Source organism: Microcebus murinus, chromosome 4 (assembly GCF_040939455.1).
Source record: "Microcebus murinus isolate Inina chromosome 4, M.murinus_Inina_mat1.0, whole genome shotgun sequence".
Classification (NCBI taxonomy): Eukaryota; Metazoa; Chordata; class Mammalia; order Primates; family Cheirogaleidae; genus Microcebus; species Microcebus murinus.
The window spans coordinates 7,089,138-7,107,869 of record NC_134107.1 but is presented as its reverse complement, the minus strand read 5'-3'; the positions used below and the strand labels follow the sequence as shown (position 1 = coordinate 7,107,869).

Here is an 18,732-nt window from a genome sequence, read left to right as displayed (position 1 = left end):
GTTGGAAATTCCTTCCAACACCTTCTGTTTATATCTCATATCCTAGAATTAAGAAATATAGTCACACCATATATGCAAGGAAGACTGGAAATGTTGCTCTTTAGGCTGGGCTCATTGCCATCTGCTGTAAAACTAGGATTCTGTTATTGAGAAAGGGAGGAAAATGGATGGTGGCCAGTGGGCAGTTGGTGGCTCGGGATTTAGGGCAGAATGATAGATAAGGGAAACTTCCCCACGGGGAGGAGCTAGAACCAGCACATTGGCCCCCTGCCCACTGTGGCCTTCTTGAATGTTTGGGCACCACGGGGCTTTCCACCTAAGTTGTTTCTGAAAAATGAATTGACTTCACTCCCAAAGAGGTGAGGTAGTGGGCAGGTGCACAGGGCAAGTTCTGGTCTCTGATGCCACCCTCCCCATGTGGCCAGCAAGCAGCTGGACTTGGCTGAATGGCCAGAAGGGGGCCCTGACCCTATCACTTCCCTGCTCGGGCACCTTCCATGCGCCAGTTTGCTCCATTTAATGACGGATTCTGGGGTTTGGCATGAATGGCTTCGCCTACTCTCCCCTGGCTCTTTGCTTCTGCCCCTCCCCATGTCTTGCTTCCCGCACTGCTGCCAGGCCCTTGTTCAGACAGCACCTGCTGCCTCAACACCCTCTGCCCTGGCTTTGCTTGGGAGATCCACCCGTTCTCAGCACAATTCTAGGGCCACCACTGGCCCTCATGGTGCCTTTGTGTGGATTAGAAAAAGGTGCCCTTTCTTCAGGTGGATGCAGCACAGCCGCACACGTGAAGATGCCACTTCCAGGAACCTTTCTGAGATTCTTCAGGGAGTGGGGCCTTGCTTTGCCCCTGTTGTTCCATCTTCAGACCCCACGCCAGCCTGCCCCGACTTGGGTCTGACTGTTTCTGATTTCGTGTCCTCCAGCTTGCTCAGTGCCCAGTCCTGCACAGACTGAAGTCAACAGCCACCAGGGGACCAACCGCCATCCCTTGGTCCTTTGCATGCCCAGAAGCAGAAAACAGAACCCCTGCTGAGCTGCGAGAGGGGCCACAGCGGACATGGCCTCCATTCGGGCTGCTCAGAGCAGTTCAAGCCTGAGGCTCAGAGGCCCCAGGCTGGGCAGGGAGGTCCCTTCTTCTCGGCTTACCCTGTTCCTGGGAACACTGGAGCGCAACTCCGGTCCCCTCCCAGAACCCATCATTGTGCCCCAGGCCAGTGCCACACTCAGGAATGCACTGAGAAGAGCCTCCACGTCACACCTTTATTTAACTTGTGTCCTCTTTGCCTCTCCCTCCCCCACCGGCCCCTCTCAGGGCCGCTCAGTTGGAAGGGAAGGGACTCCTGTCTCCTCCCTGGGGAGGGAGCAGCATTCCCTGGGCAGGGGCCTCCATGGGGGAGCAAGGGCATCGTCCAAGAGGCTGCGAACGAGGCTGAGCCCTCAGATACCCTGTGGCCCTGGGCCCCTATGACCATCGGGAAGGTGAGGAGCTGGGAAGTCTGTGCCGTGATGAGGGGACAAGCCCAGGGTGTGTGTGTGCCTGACAGGCAGACACGGACTTCGGAAGGCAGGAGCAGAGACGGGGGAAGTGGGGGCCATGGTGGGGTCTTAAGAAGGCACCCCAGGTTGCAGGGAAGTGGGACTCGGGGGTGCAGCAGGCACCGGGAGTTACAGTGGGCATGGGCGTGGGGCAGAGCCAGGCTCCCAGGGCGGGGCCAGATCGGGTGCTGGCCCTGAGCAGAGGTGGAGGGTGGGCAGGAAGGGCTCTGTCTGGGGAGCAGGATGGAAACTTTGGGTGGTAGTGGGGCCAAGGCCGCGGTGCCACCATAGCCAGCTCTCAGACTCAGGGAGGCCAGCCCAGCTGGGCGTGGCCCAAACCACCAATTTGTGCTTCTAGGTTGCTTGAGGGCTCCAATGCCGCCTCAGCCTGGGCAGGGAAGAGGCTGTGGGCAGCCCTCTGCTGCAGGCAGCAGCTGTCTCCAGGACTCCTCCCCATTCCAGGCTTTCTGGAAGCTTCCTTCCCTGCCCAGTGTGAGAGGCCCCCAAGCTAGATCACCTGCCATCACAGGGGGTGGAACGTGTTGGGGGGGAAGCCATGCTGGGGACGGTTCAGAGATTCAACTTGGGTGGTGTCCATTCCCCCCAAAATGACCACAGGTCACTGCATTTTAGTCTATTTAGGGCCCCCGCCCGCACCCTCTGTGTGGCTGGTCTGTTTTCCCTCCTGTTTTGGGCAATTGCTCAGGCATCTAACCTTGTGCTGGCGTGGCCAGGAGGGGCCACTCCGGGGCGGCAGGCTCTCAGAGCACACCCTGCCCATCCCCCTGACAGCCGCTGTCCCCATGGACAATGAGCACCGGGAAGTAAAGGGCGTCCTCGTAGCAGGGCGGGCTCTCCAGGGGCTCCGTGTCCTCCCCGCGGCGCCCCAGCGGCCCCCCGCTCAGGCTGCGGAAGACCCCCGGCGTGGCGCGGCCGCCGGCTCCGAGCGAGAGGCGGCTGCGGCTGAAGGGCAGGCGGGGCCCGCTGGGCCGGGCGGGCGGCAGCGAGTTGCTGCTGACGGAGCGGCGGCAGCGCTGGCAGCCGCGGAGGTAGGCGCCCGCGCCCGCGCCCATGACCACGGCCTCCGAGTAGCTGGGCACCAGCTGCCGGTTGGAGCAGATGTGCCACTCGAGCTCGGTGAAGTCCACCGTGGCCACGCGGGAGAGCGGGGGCCCGCTGGGCGCGGCGCCCGGAGGGGGCGAGCTGGCGCCGAAGAGCTTCTCCACCTGGTAGTGCACGTGCGCGGTGCCGTAGGCGGCCACCACGCGCAGCGGCCAGGACAGCGTGGCGGCCGACACGAGCCAGAAGACCCAGGCGCGGGCGTACCAGGGCGGGCTGCGGGGGTCGGCGAAGACCATGAGCGACTCGCGGAAGTCCACGTCCTTCAGGTGCATGCCCTCGCGGGCCTCCAGGTAGTCGTCCAGGCCCTCGTTGGCGCCGAAGAAGCGCGCCCTCTGCGTGAGGTACGAGGCCTCGGCCTCGGCGCTGCCGAAGCTGAAGCACTTGGTGAAGCGCAGCCGCGTGGCCGCGTGCTCGGCCAGGCCCACGAGCTCCTTGGAGACGTCGCGGACGCCGTGCGCCGAGTAGTCGAACTCGCCGCGCGCCGTGCGGCTGTCGGCCCTCTCGTGGTAGACCTGCGTGGTGGTGTAGGCGTCGCCGTTGCGGTAGCGCGTGATCTGGCGCGTCCGCCGCACGTAGTGGTAGCTGGTGGCCTTCCACCAGACGCAGGGCGGCGCCTGCTGCAGCCGGCGGATCAGGGCGAGCACGGTGTTGGCGTCAGTGCGCGGCGCCTGGCAGGACCGCACGTGACAGTGCCAGCACTCAGCCAGGTAGAGGAGGTAGAGGAGGGAGACGAAGGCCAGCGGGATGTATAGGTAGCCATCGGAGCAGGGGCTGGCCGGGTAGGTGGGTGGCGGGCCCCCGGCCCCGCGGGCCAAGGCTGCCTCTGGCCCCAGGACCAGCCGAGGCACGGTGGCCAGGCGACACCAGGCCACCACAGCCCCACAGGCGTGGATGAGCAGCGTGAGGAGCAGGCACTTCCAGTGCGACTCGCGGCACAGGGAGCTTCCCAGGGACTGTTTCAGGGGCCGCTGCTGCAGGTGGGCAGAGAGAAGGGAGGCGTGTGTCAGGACGGGCCCATCAGTCATGCCTGCCACTTGGTTTAACCCCAGTGAAGAAGGTGATGCCATGAGCCCCACTTTGCAGAAGAGGAAACTGAGGCTCTGAGCGACGGAGCCACTTACCCAGGCCTCACGTGTCTGGTTAAGTCACAGTGGCACTGCACCATTCGAACCCAGGCCTCTCCGCCCTAAGCCTGTCCTCCACTGTGCTCTGCTAGTGGTCAGCCAAGGGCACCTAGGACACAACAGACTCACCTCTGCCAGGAGAGGAAAGGACCCCCCCCATCCCCCCACTGGCTGTTGAGAAAACCAAGTTCTGGTCCTGGCTCTGCCCTCATTTGCTGTGTGACCTTGGCCACACCCCTACCCTCTCTGGGCCTTGATCCCTGGTCCTGGTGGTCTGGGAGGCTAGCGTGGCAGGGGTCTGAGGGGGGAACTGGTTCCATCACTCACTGTGTGGCTTGGGCAGGTCCCTCATCCTCTCTGGACCTCAGTTTCCTCATCTGCAAACTGGGGGTGCTGTGAGGACTCAACGAGATAACGTGTGTGAAGATCTCAGCACAGGGTCTGGCCGTGGGAATAAATATTGCTACGGTTACCCCGAGACTCCCTCTGGTCCCTTGTTCCAGTAGAGATGGCAAGAGACTTTCGGGAGAGGCTTTTAAGTCAGCAAGGCAGAGGGAGCGCTAGGAACGGGGGAGGTGTGAGTCTCAGGGTGGGGAGCACATGGAGGGCCGTCCTCCACTCCCCATCTGCGCGGGGGAAGGACACAGCTGCCGGGCAGCAGGGGCCACTCCCTGGCCCTGAGGGCTTGGCACACCCTCCCTGGCGGGGCTGCCAGCCTGGCCTCCTCGCCCCCAGGTGCCTATGGAGAGGGAAGAGGTGGGCAGGAAGTGGAGACAGCAGAGGTGGGTTAAGGAGCCATATCTCCCACCCCAGCCCCACCAGGCCTCAGAGGCCCAAGAGGACAGGGCCCGCCCCAGCTCAGCCCAGGGCAGCCTGCACCCCTGTCACCCACCACAGGTGCACACCACCACCCTGACCCTCGGGCCAGTCGGATGCACCCTCCCACTCGCCCACACCCAACACGTGTTCTTCACAGCCTGTTCATCCAGGAAGCACCAGTCTCTCACCTGTCCCCAGAGTACAAACCCCCACAGCCACAGCACCATAGACAAGGACAGACAGACAGACACACGCACATACACGTCACACACTGAAGCCCAGAGACACAGCAGACCTTCACACGACCATGGAGCACATCTCCTCACCCCCCACTGCAACCTGACACCCCCCCAATCCACGCGGGAGAGCCCCACCCGCGACAGGACGCACTCACACGCACACCTCTGGGTAACACCCAAGCCCAGGCGCCCGCCAGACCCTCATCTGACTACAGGGCACAGAGCTCCCACCGGAGGTGTAGGGACCGCACACACCCGATTCACACACCCACACCACACATACGCCAGCAGGCTGCCTGCACCCAAACACACACAGACCCACTCTCGCCGGCCTCCAGGTACCGTCCAGGCCCTGTCGCCCCAACACAGCACACGGGGCCCCACAGCGCTGCGGATCTTCCTGGCGGGGCTGAGGAGGGGCCGTCCGGGAGGTCCCAGCAGCAGAGTGGGCCCTCACTTGAGGGGAAGGCGCCTCCTCCCTCGTGCCGCCCTCCCCCAGGCCCTGCTACAGCTGCTGCATTGCAGGCACCACTCGGGCAGCGCGTGAGCCGCTGGGGCGGGCTGGGGGCCTGACCCCGTGGCCCTGAGGGTGGGGGCAGCATCCCCGCAGCGCTGCGGAATGGGAACGCCCGGGGGCCGGGCGCTGACGTCATAGGGCGGGCGAGGCCGGATAAGGGGGCGCCGGGGGGCGGAAGTCGCCCCCCACGTTCCTGCCCAGACGCCCGACCCCTAACCCCACGCGGGCCCCTAGGCCCCGGGACCCCCGGCGGGACGCAGGGCACCCGATGACGTCATTGGCCGCAGGGGCTCCGGGACTGCCCCCCTCAGCCCCTCTCCCGGGAGTCTCTCCTCCCTAGTCCCCCTCACGCCGCCCAGGCCCGCGTCCGGCCCCACCGCACAGCGCCGGTACCTCTTCCCGCAGCTCGCTGTCCGGGACGAGCGCGGGCACTTCTCCGCCGTCGCCGCCGCCGCCCTCGGGCATGGTGTCCTGGCTGCTTGGGCGGCCCCGGCCCGGGCCCGGGGCATGATAGGGGGAGCGCGCAGGGCTGCGGCGCGGCCCCGGGGGCGTCCGCTCGGCTCGGCGGCCACGGAGGGAGTGCGCGGAGCTCGAGCCCGAGCGCGGCGGCGGCGGCGGCGGCCGCGGTGCCCGGCGCCCCGCCCCCCGCTGACCCCGCCCCCACAGCGCCGGCGGCGCCGCCGGCAGCGCCTGGCACCGCGGCCCCCCCACCCCCGCCGCGAGAACAGGAGCCCCGACTGGGCGCCCGGACTCCCGGGCTCTCCGGCCGCGGCGCTCGCGACCTTGGGCTGGTCTTGCTCCCTGGTGAAGCAAGGAGGGTGAATCTGCAAGGTGGGTGGGCGCCCGCGGGGCCCCATGTCTAAGCGGTAGGCCCAGAGCTGAGCCCGCCCAGACCTCACCCCTAAAGCCCCGCTAGCTGGGGAAGAGGGCAATTACAGCACAGAAAGGCGTCATGAGTCGCATTGGCTGGGCAGAGGTGCTGGGCTCCTCGTAGGGCAGGCAGGCTGGAGGCCGGACACTGGGGCTCTCCCCTGCCCGCCCCCGCCCCGCCCCGGGCTGCGTGACCTTCGGCTGGCACGCTCCTCTCCCAACCTGTTTTCCCATCTGAGGAATGGGATAGAAGGAATGGGATAGAAAGGTTTTGGATCCAATTCACAAGCATTCACCATGCCGTGCAGGGGACGGACGGGGCTCTGTCCTGCATGGGATGACCCTTCCCAGGTACACAAGGCCCCAGTGTTGCTCCCTGGCTCGCAGGGCCCCTCGGATCTCACACTTGGGACGGAGGCTGGGCCTTGCCCCAAGCTGGACAGTCAGTGGGTGGCACATCAGGGGCTGCAGTGCTGGGTGGGTTCATTCGTGTTGTGTGTGTGTCTGCGCAAAGGGCAACTCAAACGCCATTCAGTTAAGCACATTTACCCATTTGAAGGAGAGGAACCGAGAGGTAGAGAAAGGAACTGACCGGTCCAAGGTTCAATCTGTTTGTTTATCATTTATTTGTTGGACTCGGATGTTCCATGCAAGTACTGTGCTTGGCACCGGGAGGACAGGGTAGGAGCAGAGAATGATACAGGCCCTCTCCTCATGGAACTTACATCCAGGGAAAATTGGGATAGAACCCAGCGTGTGGCCTCCCCACCCCACCCCGACACTACCCGCAAGGTCAGGCTTCTGTTCCTTTTGTCCCTCTGAGAAGCAGAGATAAACTGACTCTCAAAGGATAACTAGGCTTTGGACAAGTGGATATGAGGGCAAAGGGCTTCCCAGGGGTTGGGGGCCACTGGGCAAAGGCACTGCGATTGGACCACGTGGGCTGAGTTTGGAAAGCAGGAAGGTCACCTGGTGTAACTGGACACTAGGTAATTAGAGGCAGGTCGCAGAGGACCTGATTGTGCTCTCTGGAAAGTGGTGGCTGAAGGTCTGTAAGAGCGAGGCCCCTGAAGATTGTCCCCAGGGAGGGTGGGAGTGACCAGAACCTGGGTGGAGAGAAATGGATCCCCGGAACTGCGAGTGAGGCTTGGGAGCCTCATTTCGAGAAGACCACAGGACCCGCGATGACTCAGGGGTTTCGGCTGCAGCCTCAGAAAACGGATCAGCACACCTCCGCTCCCAAATCGGCAGGACCGTGGGAAAGCCGATGGGACAGGCCCTGCCCACCTATGCCACCCGATCTCTGGGCCTTCGGATCTTCTGGGGCCTTCGAACCTTAGATTTTCAGTGTGCACGCGCGCTCGCGGAGGAGCGTGCGGATCGAGACCCCAGGCCCTCGCAGCAGCAAGCCCCCGGGGGTCTCCAGGACGGAGACAGAGGCCAGAGCGCGTTTTCAGCACCGGCCGACGGACAGCACCGCGCGGAGAGGAGGAGCGGGAGGCGGGAGGAGGAGGAGTCAGCATCCTGGGGCGTGCCCGGCCGCGCCGCCGCCGCCCCGCCGGGCCTCCCGCCGGGACCGGGCTGCCGGGCTCCGCTCCAGGATTGGGAGGAGTGTGGGGCGCTGGGGAGGAAAGCGAGCGCAGACAGGGGGCGGCAGGGCCCCGAGGGCAGGGCCTGGTCCGAGCCCGGCCGCCCCATTCGCTCCCGGACGCCCGCCGCGGGCCGCCCCGCGCGTCTCCCGCTGTAGTCGTGGCAGGGTGCGCCAAGTGCCCCACCGCGCAGGCGCGGGAATAGTCCTCAACACCCGCCAGCCTTACCCCATCTATTGGCTGCTCCCACCGCGAACTAACAAGTCCCTTGTCCAATCCGAGAGTGCCTCGAGTCGCTCCGCCCATCCCTCGCCCGGATGTTGACTGCAGCCGAATCCGCTTTGGCGAGGGCGCGTCAGTAACCAATGGGGAGAGGAGAGGGGCGAGCCCGGGCCGCCGGAGAGCCAATGGCAGGCGGCGGGGGATGACGCTGCGGACATGGCGGCTGCAGTCCACCGGCCGGGGGACGTGTCGGGCCGCCGAGTAACTTCAGTGGGTGCCGCGGGAGCGGAGCAGCTTCCTTATTAGTGCTCGCACCCACCAGGCGGCGCAGCGGGCCCGCGGGGAGAGCGAGCGTCGCGGCCATGGCTTACCACTCGGGCTACGGCGCCCACGGTGCGTGGGGTGCGGGGCGGGCGGAGCGCGGCGGGGCCCTCCCGAGAGTCGGCGGCGCGGCCCGCTCGCTCTGAGGGACAGTGGCGCCGAGGGAGCGACCGCTGCCCGGGGCGGGGCGTCGCTCGGCCCCTGCCCGGGAGACTCTGCAGCGCGGCCCGGACTTCGCTCTCTCGGCCCAGTCCGGAGGTCGGGCGGTGGCGGCACAGCTGGGATCCCCGTGCGGGAGCCGGGCAGGAACGGGGTCCACCTCCAGAACTTCCTTTCTCCGCTAGACCCTGGTGGGGTCCCTGACCACTGTCCCGGGCCTCCGGGTAGCCAGCTGTTGCCTTTCTCATCTTTGCTTATGCAAGGGTGCCCCCTCAATTATCTTGGCAAACTTGCACTTGGCAAACTTGCACTCGCTCTCCTCTGCTCAATTCAGAGATCACTTCCCTTGATAACCCCCAGGAACCCCAGGTGGGCAATCAATTCTAGGCGCTGCCTTAGCTCTTCCTTTGCCTACACTTACCAAAGGATGTCTCGCAAAGATCCCTCATCAAAGTTCTTTCTGAATTAGCTACCCTTCACCCAGCCTGGGTTTCCCTCACTGATTGCTTGATGTCCCCAGGACATCAAGCAGGGCTGCCCAGCTAGGGTAAGGGCTGTGGTTTGGTATTCCTGTATGGTATGCTTGGTATCCTGTCACCTACTCTGATACTTCCAAACCCGCAGGCTCCAAGCACAGGGCCCGGGCAGCTCCGGACCCCCCTCCCCTCTTCGATGACACAAGCGGTGGTTATTCCAGCCAGCCCGGGGGATACCCAGCCCCAGGAGCAGATGTGGCCTTCAATGTCAACCACTTGCTTGGGGACCCAATGGCCAATGTGGCTATGGCCTATGGCAGCTCCATCGCATCCCATGGGAAGGACATGGTGCACAAGGAGGTGTGGCTTGCCCCCAGGGCAAGGGTGGCAGAATTCTTGGCTAGGGCTGGGGCATCATGGGACTCCGCCCAATTCCTCAGGGAAGGAGCACACAGAGGAGCACCCTGAGGCTCCGCTTTCGGCTTGCCCACAGCCTCCTCTCTCCCCTCCTAGCTGCACCGTTTTGTGTCTGTGAACAAACTCAAGTATTTTTTTGCTGTGGACACAGCCTATGTGGCCAAGAAGCTAGGGCTCCTGGTCTTCCCCTACACACACCAGGTGAGCTTCCTACCAGGTGAGCTGGGGGGCCTCCCTCATCCTGCTTCAGAGTCTGCTTCCAGACATCAAACCCCTTCTCTCCTGTTTTTTCATCTGCTCCTGACCTGGCTGCTGCTGCCACTGCCAGAACTGGGAAGTGCAGTACAGCCGTGATGTGCCTCTGCCTCCTCGGCAAGACCTCAACGCCCCCGACCTCTATATCCCCAGTGAGTCTCTGACTTGGGCTGGAGGACGTGGCGGGACTTGTGCCTTGAGGGATGAATGGGAAGGGAGAGGCTCAATTATTCAGCATCTGCTCTGGGTGCTTTTCAGGTGTGGCAGTTAGTTGCTAGACACCAGTTAGATGGTGCGGGGTGACCAATAAGGATCTTACTGAATGTGCCTTTGCTGTCCCCAGGACACCCGTTTGAGACCATCCTGCCTCTTGACTTGGACCATATCCTTCCCCAGCCAGGAGCCCTGGGTTTAGACTTGACTCTGTAACTTCCAGCTGTGGGACATTATGCTGGTTACTTGCACTCTTTAGTAAAGCAGGAATAATAACTGTCCCTATCTCAAAGGGTTGTCGTAGAGATGTAGTGAGGTGATGTTTGCTTAGCATAGCACCCGGCACATGGCAAGCATGTAGGAAACATTAGCTGTCATCATTATTATCACTCGTCTTCCAAGGCCTGCTCCGTCATCCCCTCCTCCAGGAAGCCTTTCCTGAGCCCCTGAGCAAGTGTTGGCTGCTTTCTGGGTTCCTGCACTGCCTGTCCATGTGGGCTGTGGCTGGCCCGCTCTGCAGCTGACTCCTCTGTCCTGTCGGCTATGCAGGCCCACAGTGGGTACTTAGGAGGGGCTTAGCGTGTCAAGGACAGGCCCTCCGAGGAGCTCCAGTGAAGGCAGCTGTCCCAGACATCCTGGCAGGATGAAGGTTCTTCAGTCCTTCATTCCACTTGTCCCTTGTAGCCACTGTGTAAGGCTGGTATTGGCATCCCCATTTTACATGTTGAAGCCAAGGCTCAGAGGGGACTTGCAGATCTTTGAGGCCACACAGCTTATAGGTGGTAGAGGTGTTCCTAACTCTGGACACTTTGGCCTCTGTGGTCACAGGTCACATCAGTTCTAGTGCGTCAAGGCAGGAAGAGGACAGGACTGGTGAGTTAAAACTGCTGTGAAAGCCTGGCTCCCACTGGCCCTGGGTTTTCGTGAAAACAGCTCAAAGTTAGACTTGGAGTTCTCTGCACCATCTAGGCAGCCAGAGTTGTAGCCAGTGCCAATGGCCAGACTTAGAATTGCTGGGTGAGGTGAGGTCATCTCCATGGCCCTGGTCACTAGGCACAGCCTGGGTTGTCCACTGAACCTGCATTTTGGTCCTGCAGTCTTACCAGGATCAGTTTAGTCCCTCAGTGAGATGAGCAGTGTCCTTGGCCTGTGATGTAGTTTCTGAGACACAGCAGAAAACTGGTGAGCTTCCTAGCACAGGGGTAGGGAAGGAGGTGGCTTGTGGTCCTGGGAGAATGATCAGGTGATGTTTCACAGGGGAGGGGCTGATCAGAGAAAGGCACCCAGGCAGGGTGCTGGGGAGCCGAATGTGGGGGTCAGGCTGTGTTGGGACATGCAGGGGAGGTGTATGGGGAGAAGGTGGGGGTGGTAGTGGCCTTGGATGCCCAGAGAAGGCTCTGGATGAGGAAGTCACTCTGATGGCGTCTCTCTGGCTCTTGGCAGCGATGGCCTTCATCACCTATGTGCTGCTGGCCGGGATGGCACTGGGCATTCAGAAAAGGTTGGTGCCAACCCCCGCTACTTCCCTACCCCCCCCCCCCCCCGCTCTTCTCCCTACCTCCCCAGGGGGCCTGTGCCAGGTCCCCTGCTGCCCCCAGTCTCCCACCCTCACCCCTGCCACAGGATGGCCGGCTCTGAACTGCGCTCGCCCTGGCACAGGTTCTCCCCCGAGGTGCTGGGCCTGTGTGCGAGCACAGCGCTGGTGTGGGTGGTGATGGAAGTGCTGGCCCTGCTCCTGGGCCTCTACCTGGCCACCGTGCGCAGTGACCTGAGTACCTTCCACCTGCTGGCCTACAGCGGCTACAAATATGTGGGGTGAGCACCTGTGGACTGGGGAGAGGTGGCCTGGGGAGGAGCCTGTGGCCTTGGGTCTAGACCTGCATAGCTCTAGCCTCGAGCTGTGACCCTCTTGAACCATGACCCTGGACGTGTCTCAGCACCCCGCGGCCTCTAGCCCTGCTCTGTTAGAGGAACCAGAAGTCTCCTGCAGACCTGGGTGCCATGCAGGAGGTTAGGGCTATGTTGAGACCCACCCTGGGAACATGGGGGAGAGATCTGGGTCTCAGATACAGGTCCTGGGGCTTAGGCCTGGGCCTTCCAGATCCTTTTTAGGTCTGGGTCCCTGTGGGGACAGATTGGGAGTGGGGTCTGGCTGGGTTGGGTCCTGGTGGGCAGGGCCAATCTCAGGCTTGGACCCTGAGGGGTCACTAACCCCCTCCTCCCCATGCCCCCCTGCCTCCAGAATGATCCTCAGCGTGCTCACGGGGCTGCTGTTCGGCAGCAATGGCTACTACGTGGTGCTGGCCTGGACTTCTTCTGCGCTCATGTACTTCATTGTGAGTCTGGGCTGCCCCTCCCGTCCCTGCACCTGGAGGCAGAGCTGGGACCAGTCTTCCTCTCCTGGCCCAGCTTCAGCTCTCCTTTCTTCCAGGTGCGCTCTCTGCGGACAGCAGCCCTGGGCTCTGACAGCATGGGCGGCTCAGGGCCCCGGCAGCGTCTCCAGCTCTACCTGACTCTGGGGGCTGCAGCCTTCCAGCCTCTCATCATATACTGGCTGACCTTCCACCTGGTCCGGTGACCCCTGGCCCCAGATGGCACCGATTTTTCCATACATTGAAGATTTGATTTCCTTGACTTTGTTTGACCCTTGTTCCTGGGGCCTGCGGGGAGGTGCAGACACCTCTGAGGCTTTGCGCTGCCCAGGGGACAGGCTTGGGGCTGTCTGGGAAGAGTGTGGATGCATGGACACCTTCCTGAGTTGGTCACCTTGACACTGCCTTGGAAGGCAGATGGAAGGCCATCAGCAGGCACAGCCAGGAAAGAGGATGGGCAGGCAGCAGCCTCTGGTCAGTCTGGCAGGGGCCTCTGGCTAGTGGGGTCGGATTCACTGTGCTAAGGCCTTTGTCCAGGCCTGTGCCCTGTACGGCCCCCTTGCTCCCATATCTTCGTCAACCTTTTCAGGAGCAGAACTGGGGCCCATGTGTTTGCAGTAGTTTATTCATATTTTGTCACAAATGGCTGGGGAGGGGGTGCCGGACTCCTCCAGGCAACATAGAAAATAGGTTCAAGAGACAGGGTGGGGTGAGGCTGGGGTGAGTGGAGATGGGGGCTGGAGAAAGAGCCTGGGGGAGGGAGGAGGGCAGACTAGGGGTGGGGTGGCCCCTGCTGAGCCTGCTCATTCTGGGTGTGGGTGCCCCCCACCTGCAGCGGGGGCCTCAGGGTGGGGGTGGAGGGAGCTGGCCCAGAATTTCCAGGGTCAAGCTCTGGCCCACGGCAGGGCCCAAGCTTCCCCCGAAATGGACAAGGCCAGAGGTCCCGCCCTTCCAGGACTGACTGCCATGCCGGTGGGCTGGCAGAGGAGCCCCTGCCCCTATTTAGAGCTCTGCTCAGCCCTGGTCCAAGGGGGAGGGCCCTGAAGGCGGGGGTGGGGGGTCCCCGCAGCAGCAGTTTGGGGGTTGGAGAGGCTGGGGGCACCAGTGCCCCCTCCTTCCCCAGGACTGAGGCCTCTGCGGCCAAGGGGCAGGGCTGGGGTGCACAGGCGTCCGGTCCGTTCTGGGCTCGCTCCCTGGCCGGCTTCCCCTTTAGAAACTCACCAACGTATAAACCATACTGTGGGAAAATGACACTGTGAGCCAAGTCCCAAGCAAACCCAGCCGGTGGCCGCCCACCCAGTCACAGCCTGGGTTGCCCTCAGTCCTCAAGGGCAAAGGGCAGGGACAAGGGCTTGGAAACATGACTCCTATAAGGTCCCTTCCCTGAGTTCTGACGCAGTGGGTGGGGCCTCACCTGTACAGGTAATAGAAGAAGGAGAGCAGGTAGAAGGCGAGTTTGCACCAGGACTCCTTCTGGCAGTAGTTGAGGATGTCAGCATTCATGATGGAGACCGCATCATACATGACCTCAGAGCCATCCGCAGGACGGTGGAAGTACCTGGGCAGACAGGGCTCTGAGCGCCCACTGCCGGGGCTCCCACCCCAGCCTGCCCCTGCTCCCCGCCGCAGCCTCCCAGGAAGCTGCTGGCCTCACCTCCAGAGGTGGTAGAAGAGGAGGGGGATGTTGAGGCCCAGGGTCACCCACTCTGCTGCACACAGAAACATCAGACAGAAGAGGCCGTGGATGGAGTATTCTGGGACCACCAGCTGGGGAAGTGAGGGCGAGAGGTCAGTGGCCTGGTGCCAAGGCAGACCCAAGCTTCAAGGGCACAGAGGGGCACTGGGCTTTGCAAGGTGCCTGCCCACCATGACCTCTGGGGACTAAAAGGCCTCCCTCCAAATGGCTGAGTGGATCAAACAGGCCCAGAGAGGAGGAAGGCCTGGCTCTGGGCCACAGGGAGTGGGGGCAGCGCGCCCGTCCCCAGCTCGGACACTGACCTTCCGCAGGAGGCAGCAGATGCGTTCGATGTTTTTTAAACGCTCGCGCTGTAGGGGAAGGAAAAGGCCGGGATGGGGGAGGCACAGGAGCTGGCACGGGGCGCCCCCCTCCGCCCTGCATGTGGCCGCCAGGGGGCACCAGAGGAGTCTCTGCGGCAGGGAAGCAGTCGCGCCGTCCCCATGGCGACCGTCACCATGGAGGGGCCTTCACCCGCGTCTCCACGACAACGGCCCAGAGCCTGGCAACCACTGCCCCGCGAGGAGGAACTGAAGCCCTGAGCCCGCGCCAGGTGTTTGCTGGGGGCGGGGACAGAGAGGAAGGGGCACGGTCACCACCCCCCGCCCCCCCTCCCCTTCCCGTGCGCCCCCGCCCCCCAGATGGAAAGACAGACAGACGAACACACCTCGGCACAGCACATGTATCACTTACTGCCCGCGCTGGGTTCCCCTGGTCAATGGGGTTCTTGAAGTCGGTCCGCAGCTCGTCAAAGGCTATGATCTGGGGGAAGGGCGTGTGCCCGTCAGGGTTGGGGTAGCAGCAGGAATTTATACAAGGGGACCAAGCTAGATGGGGCATGTTGCAAAGGTGGAGAAACTGAGGCCCAAGGAGGGGCAGGGCCTGGTCACACAACAGACTAGAATAGAACCCTAGTCCTGATCCTAAAGCAGGCCCATGTCCAGTGCTCACCCTTCCACAACATCCAGAGACCCGGCCGCCTCGGCCCTGTGCAGAGCACTGGATGCAGCCAGCCCCGGCCTGGGAGGAACCTGGGCTAGAGGGGAGGAGAACTCCAAGCTACATTCCAGGCGATCAGGACTGGGAGTACAGGGGGGACCCAGGGTGGGCGCCAGGCCCTGTGTGCAGGGTGATGGGGCTCAGGCTGGATTCCGAGTAGGCGTTTGTCTGGTGAACAATGGAGAAGAGCAGTCCAAGCAGCAGAAACAGCAGCTACAGAGGCACGGGGGGTTGAAAGAACAAGGAACATTCAGGAAGCTGTGGGGTTCCTGGGCTAGAGTGAGTGAGGACTGCAGGAAGAAAGGAGGGAATGGTGAGAGATGGTGGAGCGGTCAGCAGAGCCAGACACCGGTGCCCTGTGAGGCCAGCCCAGGAATTTGAACTTCAACACAAAAATAATGGGGAGCCATTGAGGGCAGAAAGCAGCAGAGTGGGGCGGCCAGGCTGATGTCTTAGGACTGGCAGGGCAGGAGGTAGGAGCCAGCTAACGGTCCTGGCTAAGACATCCACAGTGCTTCCGCTCCGCCTGCAGGCTTTCTGCTTATTAACTCCTTTAATGCTTGAGACAACCTAATGACATAGGCACTAGTACTATTTTCATTTCTGCTTTGCAGATGAGGAAGCTGAGACAGAGAGGTTAAGTGATTTGCCCAAGGCCACACAGCTAGTTAGTGGTTAGCCAAGATTCTCACCCAGTCTGACTCCAGGTTAAAATTTCTAACCACTCTGTCCTAGACCAGCGGGGCCTGCTGGAGTGTTGGGGGGGGTGCCGGTGGTCTGAGCGGGAAGAATGGCAGTGGAGATGAGGAGGCGAAGCTGGATCCTAGAGCTCTTTAGGAGCCGGACTCCAGAGGGCTCCAACGGAGGTGAGGTGAAGGCAGAGGGGCCCAAGGTGCCTTCGGGTGTTGGGATGTCTGGCGATGGCAGTGTCCTCACAGGTGGGGAACTGTCGAGGGGAGCAGGTGTTTGAGAGGATGATGGGACGAATCTAGGGGAGCTAGCAGGTGACTTGGGGGAGGTAGGCTGGCAGACGGGCCTGCTAGGGTCCCCCCTCAGCTCCAGCCCTAGCATGAGGCAGCAGGCCCACCACCCCCAAGCATCCCAGACCCCAGACAGCTCAGAGGGAAAGAACATGGGCTTCCTGGAGGGGGCTGGGACCATCTGGAACCCCCCAGCTCGCCACTGACTCTGGGCAGCCGCCCGCCTGACAGGCACTGCAACAGGGTCCAGCAGGGAGAGGAAGGGTGCCGTCTGTCTGCCCCAGAGCTGGCACCGCCAGCAGGTGGCGGGTGTCGCGCCTCCCACCCCCCAGGCTGCCTGGCGCTGAGTCAGCCCCCTGGAACAAACAATCCCCCACGGTGACAGCTGACACGCGTCACTCACCACCAGGGTTGCCTAGCAACCACTGGGGCCTGGGCTCAGGGTCTGGAGTGGGATCTGAGGTCCTGCCCTGGAAGATTCTAGTTCTTATCAGCTTTGGATTGAGGGCCACACCTCCTATCCCCTAGGAGGCCTCAATCTGGGCACTTTACCAATGAGGAGACAAGACTGAGGACAAATGACTTGCTAAGATCACCCAGCTAAGCGGCTGTGCAAACATAGGGCCTCACACAGTAGGTGCCGATGAATATCTGTTGAATGGACAGAGGCCTTACTCAAAGCTTGGGCCTTTCCCCCAGCCTGGGCGCTCCACAAGGGCAAAGTCTGAGTCTTACTCATCCTTGACTCCCTCAAAGCCACCCAGCGCCTGGTCCTCAAGAAGCATCAGTGCAGCGCGCTGGGTGGAAAACTGCTCTGAGAACCCCGAGGCCAAGGACCCCCACAGGGGATGTGGGAGGCCCCTGGCTGGGGAGGGACCAAAAAGGGGCTTCTTGAATTCCAGGATCCTTTCTCCTTTGAGCCTGTTAGCTGTTTCCCAGCCTGTGGCCCCCAATTCCCTCTAGTCCTTAGGACCCTAGCCCTCCTGTCCCTAGCCCCCATGATTGTCCAAGGCCCTGGGGACGGGACAGGAGGCTCAGAGAGATTAAGATGGGCCCAGGGCATGGAGGGAGGGTAAGAGAAACAGAGTGGGGGGAAGGGAGGAAGAAAAGCAACTGAGAGGCCCAGAGAGGAAGACAGAGAGAGGAGCAAGGCCAGGGTGCGACAGGGCTGGAGCTGTGGGGTGCCTGTGGGGCGCACTCCTCACATAGTAGGGGTGCAGTGAGGGTATATGACTCCTGATGTCCAAGGGACAGGCAGCAGGGGCGGCAAAGGGAGTGAGGGAGAACCATGGAGCCGGCAGCAGGTCCCAGGAAGAGAAAGAGGAAATGGGGAGACCAGGAAAGAGGCAGGTGAGGCCCTGGGAGGAAGGGGGGACTGGAATGCGAGAGAAACTAGAGAGGGTAAGAGGACCCCCCAAAGGGGGCGACGGCCAGGGAGGTGTGAGCCAGCAGGGGCTGAGCCGGGCAGGCTGCTACAGACAGAGACCTGGAGGGCAGCGAGCGAGCGGGTGGCGGGAGGAGAGAGGGCAGTAAAGGGAGGCCAGGGCCCCCAGTAATGAGCTGGAGGCTGGTTGACAGCTCTGTAGTGAGGGGAAGGGAGCCAGGCAGAGGAGGCCCTTGAGAAACGGAAGCCTCTGGGGAAGTGATATGATCCGATATGGAGAGAAATGGACATTTGAAGAGGCAGGTGTGAGGCTGGGCCAGGTTGGGGGACACACCAAGGGGGATGCCAGACAAAGGGGAAAGTGCAGCCAGAATAGGAGGGATGCTGGAAAGTCAGGAGCAAACCTGGGGGGCTGGAAGCCTGGGCAAGAGGAGCAGGGAGACAGAGCCAGTGGTGGGGGCCAGGTAGGTCTCTGGGGGCTGCTTGATCAGGGAGGGGGCTGGGAAGAGAAAGGGTTAATGGGCTCTGAGATACGTGGGTCCTGTAAACAGATGCAGTTGCCATAGCAACCGGCTCCATCTCAAGGCTGGAAAAACCCACAAAGGTGGGGGGGGGCAGCAGACAGACAAACTGCCCCACAGACAAACGGGGGCGGCTGGATGGGAGGGCACTTAGAAGGTAAAGGAACAAAAATTCCAGATTTTGCCCCCACCCCAGGCTGGATGGGGCAGAGGAGGGGGGTCAGGGGCCGACTGACACACACACAAGCAGGCGGGGGCGGCGGAGGAAGGGGGGCCGGGAAGGAAGCCGACCATGGGGGGTGCTAATGGGGGCGAACAGAAGCCGAGCATGGAGGATAACGGAGCGGAGGCTCCAAGTTTCCCTAGAGCGCTGAGCCCACCGCCCCAGCCCCTCCCGCTCCGTGCGCCCCCTACCCCCGCCCCCAGCCCCAGCCCCAGCCCGGCCTTACGTGCCAGATGACAAAGAAGATGAGGGAGGCGCACAGCACCAGGGTGAGCATGTAGCAGAACGCGGCGAAGGTGAACGCCATGGCCCCGGCGCCGGGCGGCGGCCCGGGGGGCGCCAGCGCGGGGCCCGGGCGCAAGGGGACGCCCCCCGGCCCGCGCTTAGGGCCGGCCGGGCATGGCCCGCGGGGCTCCGGGGACGCGGGCGGCGCGGCCGGGACCGGGGCCGCGGGGCCGTGGGGGACGCGGGGCGCGGGCCGGTGGGCTCGGGGGGCGCGTCCGCTGCCGGCTGCCCGGGCCGCGATCGCTCATCCTGCGATCCCTCGCCCGCGGCTCCCTCGCTCTCCAGCCCGCGAAGCCGGCGGGGCGGAGCCGGGGGCGGGGCCGCCGTGCGAGCGGCCTCGGGCGGGGCCAG

General features: G+C 62.9%; 3 protein-coding genes across 5 annotated transcripts; 1 reads left to right on the top strand and 2 right to left on the bottom strand.

The window, feature by feature from the left end:
* Positions 1-1,246: 1,246 nt before the first annotated feature.
* TMEM151A (transmembrane protein 151A) lies at positions 1,247-5,943 on the bottom strand. Of its 3 annotated transcripts, none has more exons than XR_002223594.2 (4): positions 5,162-5,546; positions 4,113-4,226; positions 3,783-3,894; positions 3,546-3,632 (listed from the first exon to the last, which is right to left on the bottom strand). XR_002223594.2 is itself a non-coding variant. In XM_012757482.3 (2 exons), exons 1-2 carry the CDS (start codon positions 5,823-5,825, stop codon positions 2,301-2,303), a joined length of 1,404 nt encoding a protein of 467 aa, XP_012612936.1. In that variant the 5' UTR covers positions 5,826-5,943; the 3' UTR covers positions 1,247-2,300. The 3 variants fall into 3 exon arrangements, 1 of the variants encoding a protein (XP_012612936.1); XR_001152307.2 differs by having other exon boundaries at positions 5,186-5,546; XM_012757482.3 differs by lacking the exons at positions 3,783-3,894; positions 4,113-4,226; positions 5,162-5,546 and adding an exon at positions 5,754-5,943 and having other exon boundaries at positions 1,247-3,632.
* Positions 5,944-8,213: 2,270 nt separating this feature from the next.
* YIF1A (Yip1 interacting factor homolog A, membrane trafficking protein) lies at positions 8,214-12,516 on the top strand. The gene is made up of 8 exons (XM_012757480.2): positions 8,214-8,434; positions 9,146-9,357; positions 9,511-9,615; positions 9,743-9,821; positions 11,326-11,383; positions 11,542-11,697; positions 12,125-12,218; positions 12,314-12,516. The coding sequence occupies exons 1-8, from the start codon at positions 8,404-8,406 to the stop codon at positions 12,458-12,460; spliced, it is 882 nt and encodes a 293-aa protein (XP_012612934.1). The 5' UTR covers positions 8,214-8,403; the 3' UTR covers positions 12,461-12,516.
* Positions 12,517-12,640: 124 nt separating this feature from the next.
* On the bottom strand, positions 12,641-18,685 carry CNIH2 (cornichon family AMPA receptor auxiliary protein 2). The gene is made up of 6 exons (XM_012757481.3): positions 18,323-18,685; positions 14,683-14,751; positions 14,253-14,300; positions 13,909-14,021; positions 13,669-13,812; positions 12,641-13,491 (listed from the first exon to the last, which is right to left on the bottom strand). Exons 1-6 carry the CDS (start codon positions 18,401-18,403, stop codon positions 13,464-13,466), a joined length of 483 nt encoding a protein of 160 aa, XP_012612935.3. The 5' UTR covers positions 18,404-18,685; the 3' UTR covers positions 12,641-13,463.
* Positions 18,686-18,732: the final 47 nt, after the last annotated feature.

Bases quoted from the DNA above. Each gene is read 5' to 3' on its own strand.
- TMEM151A (XM_012757482.3), bottom strand. From the start codon at position 5,825: ATGCCCGAGGGCGGCGGCGGCGACGGCGGAGAAGTGCCCGCGCTCGTC. The intron at 3,633-5,753 runs GTACCGGCGCTG...GCCCACCTGCAG, and splicing joins ACAGCGAGCTGCGGGAAGAG to CAGCGGCCCCTGAAACAGTC.
- YIF1A (XM_012757480.2), top strand. From the start codon at position 8,404: ATGGCTTACCACTCGGGCTACGGCGCCCACG. The intron at 9,358-9,510 runs GTGTGGCTTGCC...CTCCCCTCCTAG, and splicing joins AGGACATGGTGCACAAGGAG to CTGCACCGTTTTGTGTCTGT. The intron at 11,384-11,541 runs GTTGGTGCCAAC...GCCCTGGCACAG, and splicing joins GCACTGGGCATTCAGAAAAG to GTTCTCCCCCGAGGTGCTGG.
- CNIH2 (XM_012757481.3), bottom strand. From the start codon at position 18,403: ATGGCGTTCACCTTCGCCGCGTTCTGCTACATGCTCACCCTGGTGCTG. The intron at 14,301-14,682 runs GTAAGTGATACA...CTTCCCCTACAG, and splicing joins AGGGGAACCCAGCGCGGGCA to CGCGAGCGTTTAAAAAACAT. The intron at 13,492-13,668 runs GTGAGGCCCCAC...ATTTTCCCACAG, and splicing joins TTCTTCTATTACCTGTACAG to TATGGTTTATACGTTGGTGA.